The sequence below is a fragment of the Gavialis gangeticus genome, unplaced genomic scaffold (genome assembly GCF_001723915.1).
Source record: "Gavialis gangeticus isolate Ggan-Ray unplaced genomic scaffold, GavGan_comp1, whole genome shotgun sequence".
Taxonomy (NCBI): Eukaryota; Metazoa; Chordata; order Crocodylia; family Gavialidae; genus Gavialis; species Gavialis gangeticus.
Window position 1 is genome coordinate 22,071,575 of NW_017729008.1, and position 14,786 is coordinate 22,086,360.

General features: G+C 41.8%; 1 protein-coding gene across 2 annotated transcripts in view; it reads right to left on the reverse strand.

The window, feature by feature from the left end:
* GNAT3 (G protein subunit alpha transducin 3) overlaps positions 1–14,786 on the reverse strand; it is a 79,597-nt gene that overhangs the window by 26,310 nt on the left and 38,501 nt on the right. Inside the window, exons 2-4 of one of the 2 annotated variants that reach the window (XM_019509717.1) lie at positions 9,216–9,258; positions 1,985–2,121; positions 952–966 (exon numbers count right to left, since the gene is read on the reverse strand). In XM_019509717.1, the coding sequence (XP_019365262.1) occupies positions 952–966; positions 1,985–2,121; positions 9,216–9,258 (195 nt within the window). Of the gene's footprint in view, positions 1–951; positions 967–1,979; positions 2,122–9,215; positions 9,259–14,786 lie in introns of both variants that reach the window. The other variant, XM_019509716.1, reaches the window with a different exon arrangement.

Sequence of the window (14,786 nt, forward strand, 5' to 3'; positions counted from 1 at the left end):
TTGTTCCCATATCGGTACGCTAAAATCAGCCCTAGTTGGACAGAAGCCCGAGGGACCATGCATGAGCACCTGAAGGGAGTAACTTATGTTGAAGATTGGTTATTAATTTGTAAGGCAGTAGGGTTGCCGAGCTCCACCTCATAATAAAGAACACTAGGCCATTCAGACCTTAAGTACAAACAGTGATCTTTGTCTGCCTGGATCTGACTGTCTTAGGATACAAGGAATCCAGAGCTTGGGCCCACTCACAAGTCTGTCTGGAAGAAGGGTATGGGCCGCTAATGTTGCGTTAGCACAGGCTTCTGAAAATAACTTTGTAACCTGTTTTTCATGGATCGCTGTGGGACATTGTGACAAAATTCAAATTTCAAATGAATACTTGAAAAGTCAAATGAAAATGAGAAAAGAGACACATTGAGTTTGTCAATGTTTATGTTAGCTGTAACTTTTAGTAACCCATGAAGTATTTGTTTATCCTTTTTAGACCAAATTACCATATGCCTTTGTACTGACAAAATGACTTCCAGAACAAGAACAAATTTCAGATAAGCACCTGCAATTCACATTAAGGTAACTTTGGGGAATAGGGAAAACCTGCCAAAATTAGAAAAATGAGCTGAAATTCTGGCTACACTCGAGCATTTGGGAAGTTCTCAACAATATGTACTTATGTTGGCAAAGAGTAGTCATAATATAGAAAAGGAACATGTGTCCCTTCCTTTATTTTTTCCCTATTGTTTCCTTCAGTAGTAACAATTCTGCATGCCAACTGTGAAGTAAGATACTCTTTTATAGGAGGGTGTGGGGACTACTTGTAAGTCAATTTATCAAAAGAGGAGACCTAACATTTTCATTATCTGTATGCAGCATCAGAACATAACAGAGCTGTAAGGTAACTGATGCCGCATGAATGGGGAGAGATGGCGAAGGTCTTTTCTTCTCTTTTACTACTTCCATGATCACACTCTGTAGGTCACATTTAAAACCCTTGAGCAGAGCTCAGGGAGTGCAAGGTGACCAAATCACCAGTGTTAAAAAGGGTAGAAGAAGGAGAAGAGCAGTATACCAGCAGGCAAAACCTTGCAGTTGCATATAAGAGCAGAAAAGCAGCATCCCCTTGCAGTTAGTGTGAAGTTTCTGTACAAAACGAGACCTCTGGGACCACAAGGGGGCAGCATACCCCCTCTAGCTAGTCCCCTCTAGCTTAGGGCTCTTTCAGGTTCAACTAAGTACAAACTGTGTCTATTAAAAGGAAACATTTACTGCTATTCTCAACAGCAATTAACAGAGTAGCTAGCAACTACAAAGACATTCTCTGGGATTTTATCATTTCTTTAATAATGGAGGCCGGTTTATTTGTTTGTGCTCTCATCGGTTGTGTACAGTAATGTGTTACTCAAAGGGGTAGACTTTAAACATCCGATTTCTGGGTTTTAGCCTTGGGAAGTTAAGATTGAATATGTGTTTCATACACACAGTTTTGTCCCAAGAATAATTTGAGCAGCATTACATTTCCACTAGGCTCTCAACTTTTTTTTGTACCAGGACCCATTTGTAAACATCAGTGGCCAGTCCTGACCCAGTGCCCCTCACTCCTGACCCACTGCCCCTGCCCCCTCCCCAAGCTCCAGGCCCCAGCCCTGCTGTGTGTGGGGCATGGGGGGCCCCAAGCAGCCCCTCGCAGGCTGGAGCTCTGCCAGCCTGCAAGGGAAAAGCCAGTTTCCCATATTTGTTCTTTAAATGAGTATCCCTTTTAAAAATCTGTTTAAATCATGTTTAAAGTTTGTTCATGACCCCTTCATATATTCTTGCACCCCACTTTTAGGTCACAACCCACAGGCTGGGAAACACTGCGCTAGAGCAAAGCAGTGGTTGAACTCTCTTAACTGTTCCTGCTAGCCCCCAAGAACTCATTACCTTGATAAAAAAGTTTATACACTTGTACCTTTTTCAAATGGAGTGGCATGCATGATACTCACTATACTGGTTGGGTTTTCATAAGCAATTCCTAATGTGGACATTGCCTTCACGATAGCCAGGATAGACTGCAGTGTGTTACTGTAAACGATGGACCTGAACTCCATGCGCTCCTGATCTGTGAAACCGTCTTTATGGATGATCCTGTGTTGCAAACAGAAAAATGGATCTTAGATGACTTCAAGGGAAAGAATCCAGACGAACTGGATTTTGTGCTTTTGCACTGTGCTTGAAGACAAACTTCATGTAACCAGGTTCAGAAAAACCACTTGCTGTTCAGGAAACGTCACAACACATCCCAGCAAGATAAGAGATCTGCAAAAAAGTTATGTGCTGCATATGCTTCTCCTACTGCTTCTCCTCTTCTGGGTGGTGGAGCTATGTAAGACTGACTCTTTCCCTCTGCCAGGTGTGGGGTGGTTCATATACTAGCAAGAACTGTTCTTGGCCTGGAAGCTGGTGGGTGCAGCCATGGAAACTCTTTGTGTCGTATCTCGTTGCACAGGCACAAATTCCTGTCCCATCTCCTGACAGGCTCCCATTAGTCTGCTAAAAACTCTCTTCCTTTTATTTATTTGGCATCACCGCTCTATTCTATGTGTGTTTAAAACATTTACTGTTGAATATATTCAAGTATATTCAGTGGTAAGTTTTTCTTTCCTGATCACTTTTTCAAGCTCTCTTATCTACTGATCTTAATCTTTTTGATACTCCTCCACACTGGATGTTTGTGTACACCTCTCCGTATACGTGTACACTAATTTAACTCCTAATCCGTTTATTACTACAGAGGTTTCTTTATCTGTTTTTAATCTCACTTTTATTTTTATTAGTCTTCTCTAGATTACAGCCATAATTGCTGTGATGTTTTCCTACTCTGAGGGCACGTCTACATGTGATGCCACATCACTATAGCAATGCACTACAGTAACACGGCATCCGCAGACATCTGCACAGGGCCAGTAGCTACTTTGCACTGCCCCCCAGTATAGCAAAGTAGCTGCTAAAAATAACTGTGCATCACCCATTCGGCGCAGTATGGATTGTTACGTGGCGCAGTAACAACATCACCACAGTGGCACATGTAGACATGCCCTGAGTTATTTATTCAAGAAATCATCCCATTTCTATTTCCTCCTTTCATTATGTAAAGTATTTGCACAATGTTAGGAAAATTGAGAGGCCTGTTTGCTTTTTGAGGGATCCACTGCAATTTTCCTGTAGGGCTCAGTGGCACCTGGATTGTTACAGGGGACTTGTCTCTGTCTTGCAATCCATAGGAAGATAGACAGGGAGGTTGAACAGAAAAGTCAATTAATCTTATGCCGAGCGGTGGATTGCAGCTTTGCAATGACACAGTTGCACAACTCAGGAACAGCCCAGAGATTAGATTATGACATAGGAAGACACACAGCTCCTCACTAGTTCTAGAGAAGTTACTTCATCTCTTTGTGGTGCCCACTCTTTCTCTTTCCCCTGTCCCACTGAGCCACATGGTTGGGCTAGCAAGTACAACACAATTCCCTCCACCCTGCCCGCTCTGTGGCTTCAGAGCAGAGGACAGGATATCAAGTAGGAGAAAGGCAGTTCCCGGTCCTACGGCCCAGAGCTACAACCTGATTGGAAAGAGGAGGGGGAATCTTTACTCACTATATAGGTGAGTAAGAGCTTTGACAGACTACGTCTAAGTGAACTGGGTTTTTTGGGTAGAGGTGCAAATATTCTTGTAGAAGACAAGCCATCACAGTCAAAGAAGGGAAGCTGACTAATAATAAATAAAACCTGTCCATGCATCCTATTATTTTTCTGCAGCTAGGAACAGGAGATGCAATGTTGTATGCAGTGATGGACAAGAAAATGCTCTATAATATGTCCAAGTTAGTTTTTAGCACCTAAAGGGGCTAGTAGTTTTCAGCTATATTATTAAAATAATATTTAGAATCTACAGTATTTTCATGCAGGTGACCTATATCTTTCCCCCAGAACCAGTTGGTTAAAACTGATGTGCACATTATATGCAAGAAAAATGGATCCCCATGGATCCAGAAATTTGCCGGTGGGAGAGCAGTGGCAGCATTAATTGGCATAGCTCTGAGAGGGGATGGTGTGTGTAGGGGATTAGTCCACAGATAGACCTAGCATATGGGGTTGGACCACAGAGCCAGCACAGTGGGTAAGAGACTCAGCATGGTGTCCCAGATTCATCATGTGAGGTTGTCACCCATTGTGCATCCCCAGAGCCAGATAATAGGGTTAGACTGGGCATGTGGACCCAGACCCAGCATCCTGGCATGTGGGCTGGTAGCAGGATTGGGAGATGGCTCAGGTCCTTAGCTGCTGCTACTCATAGCTGCAAAGATCCTGTCTTTTTTTCTTTCTGGCTTCTCTTCAAAACAAGATGCATGCTACATATGGGAGGTGTTGGGGAAGAGATGAAGGGTATATGCTGTATGCAAGAAAATATAGTGTTTCAAAGCCCACTGAAGTCGGAGACTCCCACTGATGCCAGTGGTTTACATCTGGCCCAAAATGAGAGAGCCCAAGCATTTGTAAAAAATTTCAAGAAGGAAGAAGAGTTGTATATGTCCCAATTTTATGTAGTGTCCAGGATCTATGACAGCGTGAGATATTGGGGAAGGGGGTATGGGGGGAGCAAAGACATTTTGGGATCATTTTGAAATGTCCACATGCTCACAACAGGCAAAGTAGGTCACCCAGCTGAATGGCAATTCAACCGTTGTGGCTACAGCATGTTTTACAGGGGGAAAAATCGGATACATTTTCAAAACATTTTAGGATCAGTACTGAAAACAGGTGCTTTAGTATGAATGATGGGAGGACATGCAAGGAAACTCCAGACCGCAGAACATTCAAATTCTGAGGTTGGCTGTTTTAGTCTGTCATGGCAAAGAAAGCAGTAGGGTCCACGTGGAAGTTGTGGCATTGAAAAAAAAAATGTCTGTGATTTTTTTTGCGGTGGAGTTGCAAATATCTGAGGGAATGAGATCAAACGAGAGACAAAGATGCTTATAATCCCAAAACAACCAGCATAAACTTTTTTGTTTTATCTTTCAAAACATTTGTAGAACAAAGGGACCAAGAAAATATAAACACCCAAAATAAAATATGCTACTGTAATTAAAGGAAAAAGAACCCTTGGTTTTTCTTGAGGCTTTTTATATATGTATACTTATATTTACTTGATCTGGCAGCTTCCATGTCATCTACCCTGTGGACTTCTAAGGCAGCAGCAAATTTTTAAGATGCCTTTAGCAAGCAGAGAAACACATTCAAGTACAGTTTGGGGGCATGGACTTCTTTTTAAAAAGATTTAAAACCAGTGTTGTCATGTTGAAGTGCTCAGAAGGTAACATCAGTTTTTAACACTTGGGCCAGGTACAGACATTACACTTTTACCAGTGGAAGCAGTCAAAAACCAGTCTATACCCAAAGCAGAACAGAAGTTTAGGACACATAGGCTGGTTTAAAAATGGCAGAACCTAGCCTAACATTTTCCCTTCCCCCCACCAAGGAACGAATGTGTGCCTGTTCACTACCGAGCTAAACTATGCCGCTTATAGAAAACTGTATAACTTGGATTGATTCAGCCTTGCGCTTTTTGAATGTCTGTACCTAGTGTCAGAGGAATACTGCCCTTGATCCTAACTGAGAAAGTTAACAACCTTTAACAGAAAACCTCATGTTGTTGAAACCATGTTGCGTTAGGTGTTATTCATAATAAGTGACATGTCACCCTTAGGGCAAATTTAGTCTCCTGTTATTAAGTGCTGGGAGATGCCATTTTTATCAGATAGGTGTGGTTAATTCAGCTGCAACAGGCAGGCTCAGTTGACATATGTTTGAAATGTCTGTTTTTTTTCTGTGTTAAGACACCGCAAGCTTGAGCTACGACATGTCTTCCCACACTACGGTGAAGACTGTATCCAAGTAGTATAGTGTATATTCATGAGTGGTATAGCTCTAAACAAGCTAGGTCAGCTCTGGCTAATCTACCCTGCTTCTGCCATGCTTCTGATACCAATGTTAGAGTTCTGGTATCTTCTCACTGCGGTGTCAATTTACCCAGAATTTCATAGGACATTTTTCATTGAAGTCAATAGGTTTTGGATAGACTCTGACTTTAGTGAGTTTTGGATCAGGTCTCCAGCAAGATGACCAATAAAATACATAGTAGCATCATCTGTTCTTTATAATATTGTATTACCTGTATCAGAATAACCTCATTAGGACTGAGTAAAAATACTCCATTCATGCTTTTTCTTAAATGAAATATTAGGCTTTTAACAATAGCATAATTTGTGAACCGTACCTACTGTGTGTGTGACATTTTGTTGAAAAAAAAGCCCAAAAGCTAAATGGTTTTGTTTTTTGGCTGCAAATACTTTAATTTTGCACTTTTGCTAAAAACTTGACACTGTCTGTCCATGGGGAAAAAAGTATGGGAAAAAGGCAAGAAAAATGATCATCATCATTTTTGTCAATTTTTTGTATGGAACACACTCTGAGCTGTAAATTTCATAGCCATGGGGGCCTTAAAAATGATCTTGAGCTTTTCAGTCTAATTCTCAGTGCCATTAAGAACTGTGGTTGTCAGCCGTCTCTCACTTCCCAGGTCAGCAAAACATGCTTATTTGCATTTCAGAATAAGAATGAATTTATGTACAACTTCCATGTGACTTAAGTACCTACTGACATGTTTGGCTGAATAGGGTAAACTGCTGAATTAGAGCAGTGGGTGTGTCTAGACGAGATGCTACTGTGAAGCCAATACTGTGCTTTTATTTAGCACTTGTTCTAGTTGTAAAAACAAACATGTGATTAGGTTACTGTGCAGTAGCATCAGCTAAAAAAATGCTTGCAGGCACTGCTGCTTAGTAACTCTGGTAACTGTGCATTTATTTAGTACTTACAAAGTGCCAACAGAAATTTTTTAGGTGATGCTATGGTGCAGTAGCCTAATAACACTGCACAGTAGTGTATTAGCAGTGTCCATGCTGTGGCATGCTACTGCGCAGTCAGCATTTTGTGTAGACGTGCCCCATGTGATCTAATTAACTCTCCTTCTCAGTTTTATTCACAAGGGGTGCATCTACATGTTCATTTATGAGCTTTTGTTCTGGTGCATTAAATTTAGTACCTCTGGGTGCCTATACACAAGCAGGGAGGCTGTTCTGATGTGCTTTAATTCCAGTGCATTGGAGCAGACTTGATTAATCAGGTCTGTTGAAGTGTGACAATTACTGTGCTCCAGCAGCCTTGCACATCTGATGTATCAGCATCCCCCCACTACAAAATAGCGGCAGGAGCACTTTTATCTAAAGCTCATTTGATAAGCATTAAAGTGCTCCCACCGCCATTTTGAAGCATGGGGACACTGATACATGAGATGCTCCAGGTGCTTTAATTAGAGTGAATCTCTAATTAGTGACTCTCTGAGTCACTCTAATTAAAGCACCCTCTCCCTCACTCCTGGAACACGTGTATAAATGTCCTCTAATGAAATGCGTATTAGGCTGCCCTAATGTACAGTAGTGAAATCATACTTTTTAGTGATGCTTACTGCAAAGCAGCCTAATTTTACTATACTTTACCATATTAGGATGGTTTTTGCTGTGACACTATAATACGCAGTAAAATAGGCTACTGCACGTTAAAGTGCATGTGTAGATGTGCCCAAGGAGAACAATAAAACATAAGACATCTCACAGAAAATGGGAAGTTGGGAAAGCATTGCTGGTGATACTGAGATTGTGTCTCTACATAATCAGTAGAACAAAAAGGAAAATTATTTTTATTGTGGCATTTTTTCTATCATTCTGTGATTTTTCCTGAACACACAATACGGTCTAAGTTGTTCTTTAAATATGTCAATAAGGTTGTGAGAGAGAAAAAAACATAAGGAATGAAGTAGCCCACCTATTAAAATTTCTCATGCTAAAAAATATTTTCCTTGGAACAGGTTGCTGCTAATTAGCTGAGGATATGTTCACAGTGCTCTCAGCTCTGCAATTTTCCAATCTCTCTGTATTTGCCTAATGACTATTTAGAAAAAGAAATCTAGGTAAAACTATAAGGTTTTACAAGATTATATATACAGAGAATTTGGGTTATGCATTTAGGTATGAGCTATGTTGCTACTGACTTGGTACGGTTGAGCTACTTCAAATCAGACATGCAGTCTCTACTTAGGCTACTTTGGCTATTTGAAAATGAGAAAATGAAATGATTTATTGAGTCCTAGCCAGTTTGATTACATCTTAAGAAACCTGAGCTGTCAAGTTATGATTTGTAATAGAATAATCCATGATGAAGTTTATTCACTGTGTAATTCAATTCCCTTTGCATTCAATGGAAATAAGCCAAGGTTCAATGCAAGTAGAACCAGGCCCTTAAATGGCTGTCATAGCTGTTACAACTCTCGGCTTACACTACTATTTGGATGGTAGCAAAATCCAAATGCCTTTCTCTTCCACTCTCCAGTGAGTGTTTCAAGGGTGGGCCCAAAAACAATCTTTCTTCTTGCAAGGGAGTAGGGTGATGAGTAGACATTAGAGCAATTGTGTACAAATCAGTGCTTATCTACTGACTGCCACTCCCTAATAGGATATCTACAGTTTGCTGCAAATCCTGTTGAAGCTAGTGGGAAGACTCCCTTTAACTCCAGTAGGTGTTGCATCAATGCAAGATTTATCAGATAGGTTTCATTAGCAAGCTAATAGGTTGTCTCCCTTCTCTTTGTATGTTCGAATCTAATTCAAAGGATTCCACCTGCATTCAGTGACGTCCTGCTTCAATGAATGTAGTCTTCTGCTATTGCAGAGGACTTTCATTAATTGATCAATCACCCTCTTTAAACCAGCTCTTCCATTCCTTGTAGTAGGAGGCTGTTTCAGAACCTTACTTCTTTGATGATGAAAAACAACTTCTTGTTTCTAGTCTACAGGTATTCCAGACTAGTTTAACAACTTTGTTTTTGTGTCAGCATTGTCCTTTAATTTAAATGTATTTCCCCCTCCCGGTTGTTTATCACCCTGATACATTTGTAAAGAGCAGTCAGATTCCCTGTCAGGCCTCGTTTTACTGGGCTGAATAACCAAGACAATCTTTTTAATTACTTCTTTTGCATGTTATTGAAAAATAAATTCACTATAACAGCTCATAGCTTTATGCTGCACATAGTCACATTCTCTGCTTCATCTACATATTCATAAACTTACTTCATTTGCTTCACAATAGTGCTCTTCCCTGACTCCCCAGCACCTGCAGAAAGGAAAAGTTCAAAAAGTTGACTGATGCACGATTAACTCTATTAGACATTAAAGATAATCCTTGCAAACTCCATAAGTTTGTATGGCTGCACAAAGGGAGAGATAAAAATAAAAGATTTGGGTTTTATCAATACCCAGTGAGGTGGGTAAAGCAGCGGAGAGCTCTTAATGAATAAAAGTAGGCAAATGCTGCCCTTAATTCTGGGTCATGCTGCCTTCTGGGGGAGCTGTCCACAATCACTTGCCCTGGAGTGTGACTGAAGTCTGACTTCTGATTGTTCCACATAGTGCAACAGGTGCCTCTCTCTGCACAAGAAAGCAACTGGCTTTTGTGAAAGGGAGTGTGGACATTTAATATTTCCCTAGCTGATGGACTCAGAGGCATTATGGACACAAACTTGCTCTGCCTTGTATTTTCCATAACCAAGTACTGCGAGGTAAAATCAGAGAGTGTGAAACATGGATTCCAATTGATTTTGCCGCTGACACAGCTCATGTTTTCCCAGAGCTGTATTGACCAAGGGTGATGCTATATGTTACACTTAGACCATAGTAAAGCTATTGAATGTTAAGCAGCATTGAAGATACCATGTGACTGCTCACCGCATACTCTAAGGGTTAATATTGTGCCTTGCCTGTGCAGCTCTGACTTGCCACTACAGGTGTAGCTAGGAGCCAGGACTCCTGGGGTCTATTGCTGCTCTGGCTTTGGGAGAGGGGAGAAGAGTGGGGACTGTGAAATGGTAGTGGTGCATCCTGGGATGCTGGAGTACTGCAAATTGCTTGTTTTATCTCCATGGAGAGGACTGAAGTTACCCTGGCATGAGCTTGGTAGCATGGCCCAGAGTTAAACCTTGCCTGATGTAGTATAACTTTGAGAGGGCACTTAGCATGAATTAACAAGCTTTAATGTGTGGATGCGCAGGCTGCTTACAGACATTTAAAAAGGCACTTTAAACTCCATAAGCTCTCATACTGAGTCCAGTACATACCCAGGACAGGCATTTCATTAGCTGAACACAGCTTGCCCAATGATAGATCAGGTGCATTAGTGGGGCTTTTTTGACGCTTTTATGTAATAGTTGATTGAATCAGCTATTGGATAAAAACATCAAAAAGCTCCACTGAACTGTCCAGTTGCTGCGGACCTGGGTTGATCTGACATGCAGCTTCTTCTGGCAAAGTTTGTTTGATAACATCTGTAAGCATCTTCACATTTTAAGTGCCCTTAGTATGGTCTAAGTGTAATGTATAATGTCACCCCCAGATTTTAACTGGGTGCAGTCATCTGCTGACTAAAAGTCAGTTGCTGACTTGAGATCTATATCTGGTCAGGTCTGGGTTTATATAACTGTATGACCCCAGTCTTCCTATTCAGGTGAAGAAGAATGGCTTCTCCTACTGCAAAGTAAGAGTAGCTGCAATTACTCACTTGAGTTGCTAACAGGGAGAAGCAAATCCTGGTAAGTAAATTACCCACCACAAACTGGCCCAACTGTTTGTAAGTTGAACAAGGCCATAATTTTGGAGCTAATTTTGAAGTATGTGATTCTCCTTTGCCCTGCCTTGTCTGTAGTCATTTATTTCAAGAATGCGAAGTGGATGCAACATATTTTTGACTTGCATCCAGTTTTGGCCTGTGGCCAGTCAGGCTGTAGCTATTCTAAGTGATGCTTACTGGATGAACTGAATGAATTGATGACAAACATTTTCTAGACGGATTTTATAAATTGAATAGCACTTAAATGTCAGTGATTAATTTAAGCAAATGAATCACAACCAATAGCAAGACATATGCAAAACACTTTCGGAAATCCTTAATATGAGTTACAGAAAGCGCTGGTGAAAAATACTGAGATTATGCAAAGTTAGATGCTGCTGCCATCTGCCACTCACTGTGAATAATTATGACTGTGTCAACAATCAGTTTTGCATCTGGAAATTGCAAATTTGGTATAGGTTATTCAGTATCTTACTAATACCCTTGGAAGATGAAACAAATCTCCATGCACCCCTGCTGGCCTCAGTTTGAAAACTCATGGGATTGACGTTCATGCAAAGTACACATGCTGTGGGGGCCAGGGACAGGGAGGGAGCTGGAAGATGTTAGTGAAAATAATATGCAAATGAGTTCCTGTTCAAGGTTAAATTAGCTGATCTGGGATTTCTATCCTATGGGTGCATCTTTCCTCATCTGCATATATTTTTAATGCATCACCCAGCAATAAAAACAAAATAATGGACTACATAGAGCAATTAAGCTCAGTTCCCAGGCATTCATAGATGCACTTGCTCTCAAGGGGATGGGACAGAAACAATCTACTGCAGCTCTGTATCTGTACTTATTCCATCAAGTCCAGCTAACTCCATTTGCCAGGTCATTCAGAATAAGGTAAAAAATAACAGAACTATAACTCTACATACATTCCCCTCCTCCCCCTCAACAGCAAGACTTCAATAACTGAGCACAAAGAGCTCAGAGCCACAATAGCACTTAAATTGCTGCCCAAGGGTTTATAGGATTTTGGTCACCACTGCTCCCTTCTGAAGGGCCAGGGAAGAAGTGATAACATAGCCCAACTGTTCTGAATAAAAAAGAACTGATGTTCATCTGGGCCCACAGCTCAATCCAAACCTCATTTCTTTCTGTGAATAGTTCAATTAACTTTTAAAAAGTATTAAATGGCTATTTTCCCAGCTCACCAGGAACCAGATATAGTCAGTCATGACTCATATCTTTTACTTCATGTCTTCAATACCTAAAAAAACATCAGAGCTACCATTTTCAGAAGTGGCCTCAAGTCTTTAGTGCCTCAATTTAGTAAACCAAAAGGTTCCTCAAAAAAGACTTCTCACAAATGGAGACATCCAAGAGTCAGTGACCACTTTTGAAAAAGGCCAACAAACAAGAATTCTATTTTATAAAACATTTTGAGATTTCATTTTTATTGGGCTACAAAGGCAACCTGCTTTCTTTTAACAAAAGATTTGACCTGGGTATGCTATATCCTTAGTGAGTGCCATAAAAAAACTATTTTTCTGGTGAAACCATGCCACTGAAATATTCAGTGTGTGTGCATGTGTGTGCTCATCCTCGCCCATGAAAGGGAGAGAGAGATTGTCTCTGTTGCTCAATACCTACAGTACTTACTTGGAATAACCGGGTGCCCTAATCTTTCGGGGGTACCCCTCTCTAGTTCTCACCAGAAATTCTGTAACAGACTTAAGTGACCTTTCTAATGACCCAACCTGAAACATGTTGCTGAAAATTCCTGACCCATTCTCTCTGACATAGTTCTGGGAATCTTGTCAGTAAGTTTGTTCTTGTGGTATTACAGTCAAAAGATTTGAGTTGGAAGGATAGAGATTAAATAAGCTTTTAGTGCTTGGCTCCTGGTTTGAAGCAAAACTATGCTTTTTTTTTTAAGTTTACCTATATTAGGCCATGTTAACTCTTTTTCTGCCCAGACTAGTATAAATTGTACAGGCAGCGTGCTTTCTTAAAATATGAGATACTGCAGCACTGTTTTAAATTGCTTTAAGCCAAGTTACTCCCAATGACCTTTGCTAAATTAGTCCTATGAAGGAAGAACTTGGCCCTTTGATCATTTTAAAGAATAATTTTGATTAGGAATGACTTGACAACTGGAAGATAGCATTTCCAAAGGTTATGAATGATTATACAGGCTTAAAAATGTAGTCACTTATTAAGCAAAGTGAACCCAATTGAGCTTGGTTCTTTTATTATTTAGCATTGCACATTTTTTCATACAAAATAAATGTGTATTGCTCATTAGAATCAAGCCACCATTCCCAAGCATAAGTAATGTAAAATAAACATAGACTTGAAGAATCGTGCCTTATGGCCACAATCTTGTTTAAATTCCTCTTAACTATACAGCTGGTCCAATTAAAGATATCACCTATACATATCGTTGCCTCTTACTGGGTGGTTATGGGGATATTATTGTTGAGACTTCATGGAATAAATATGTTTCTAAGTGGGATTTGAAGGATGTGGATGGTGAATAAGAAGTGTGTGTGGTTGTGGACCGATGTGAATTTGCCTGATCACTTTGTAGCACTACAAAAATATAGCACTGTGGGAGCATACAGGCATTCCAGCCCCCTGATTGGAAGACTATAATGGTGCCCCAAAGACCAGCTCTCCAGCCTTGCAGCAACAGAGCACTACTCTGTCCCCTTCTCCTCAGGGGAGCCTGTTCACCAAAGGTTCATACAGGCATTCAGGGAGGTTAGAGGAAGGCTAGAGAGTATTGAAATGGCCACCCAATCTAACACAGTTTGTTCAGGTGTGGACCCTACACTCAGATTCCTATTTAATTTGATATAAGTGCAAACTGTACAGAAGTTCCAGGAAAGTTAGATCAGTCTAAAAATGGCCATCCTTATCTAGAGTTAACCCCACCTCTGAGGTAGTCTAACTTAGATTGGGTTGGCCATTATTAGGTTGATCTAACTGTCCTGAACTTCTGTATAGTTCCCAGTGCAGACCTAAGCCTGGGAAAGCACAGCCACTGGCCCCCAGCCCCAGCCCCAGCCCCGGGGCTGTGATTTTCCTACCTGCCCCCAGCACCAGGCTATTTTTCGCTCCCTGGTCTCTCACCCAACCCCCAGATGGACAACCCTCCCCACAACAGACCAGCCAACCCCACCCCACCCCACCAAGCCCCCATCCCACAAGCTGCTCCTGGTGCTGGTTTAATCAGCATTCACCAATGCCGGGAGTCAAGGAAGTAAATCCCAGTGGGGGAAAGGATGGGGGGATTGGTTTTTGGGGGAGGGGTGCTTATCTGAGGTGGGGGCAGGTCAGGGGGCTCAAAATAGCCCTTGGTCCCGGGGGTGGGGTAGGGGAGAGAGCCCTCACAAACCCTGCAAGACCTCCAGATCCCACCAAACCCTCCTGGAGCCTAGCAATCCCCCCATGGACCCTGTCTGCCCTTCTGACCCCTAATCCCTCCTATGAACCTTGCTTGCCCTCTCAGTAGCCCCTATGGACTCCCAACCCCCACCTGAGGGGTCCACAGAGAGGGATGGGGCTCAAGCAGAGTCCATGGGAGGGGTCAGGGGAGGCAGGCAGCATCCACAGGAGGGATTGGGGGGGGTCACTGCTTTGGCAGCAGTGGTGGCTGATCCTGTTGTACTGTGGCTGCCAGAGCTCTGGGCATTGCCATTGTGGTCAGAATAGTGGCTCTGGCACCGTTGCCGGTGGCACTAGGGCAACCATTCTGGACGTAGCAGGGCCCTGGCAGGCTCTTTGCCATTTTGCTAGCTTGGTGGGCTGCTTTCTCTCCTGCCTACCCCACTGGGAGCATGGGGGTAGGAAAGGGAGAGGGAAAGTGGAGGACTGTGGGCTGTTGGGGGACAAAAGGAATCCCCTGTAATACTACTTGTAACTAACCAGATGTTACATACAGTGCTATAAAATATCTTGCTACAGAAACGTTGCTATGTGAAATAGCCTCAAAGATGGGCTCATAAAATCTTTTTGTGGTGGGT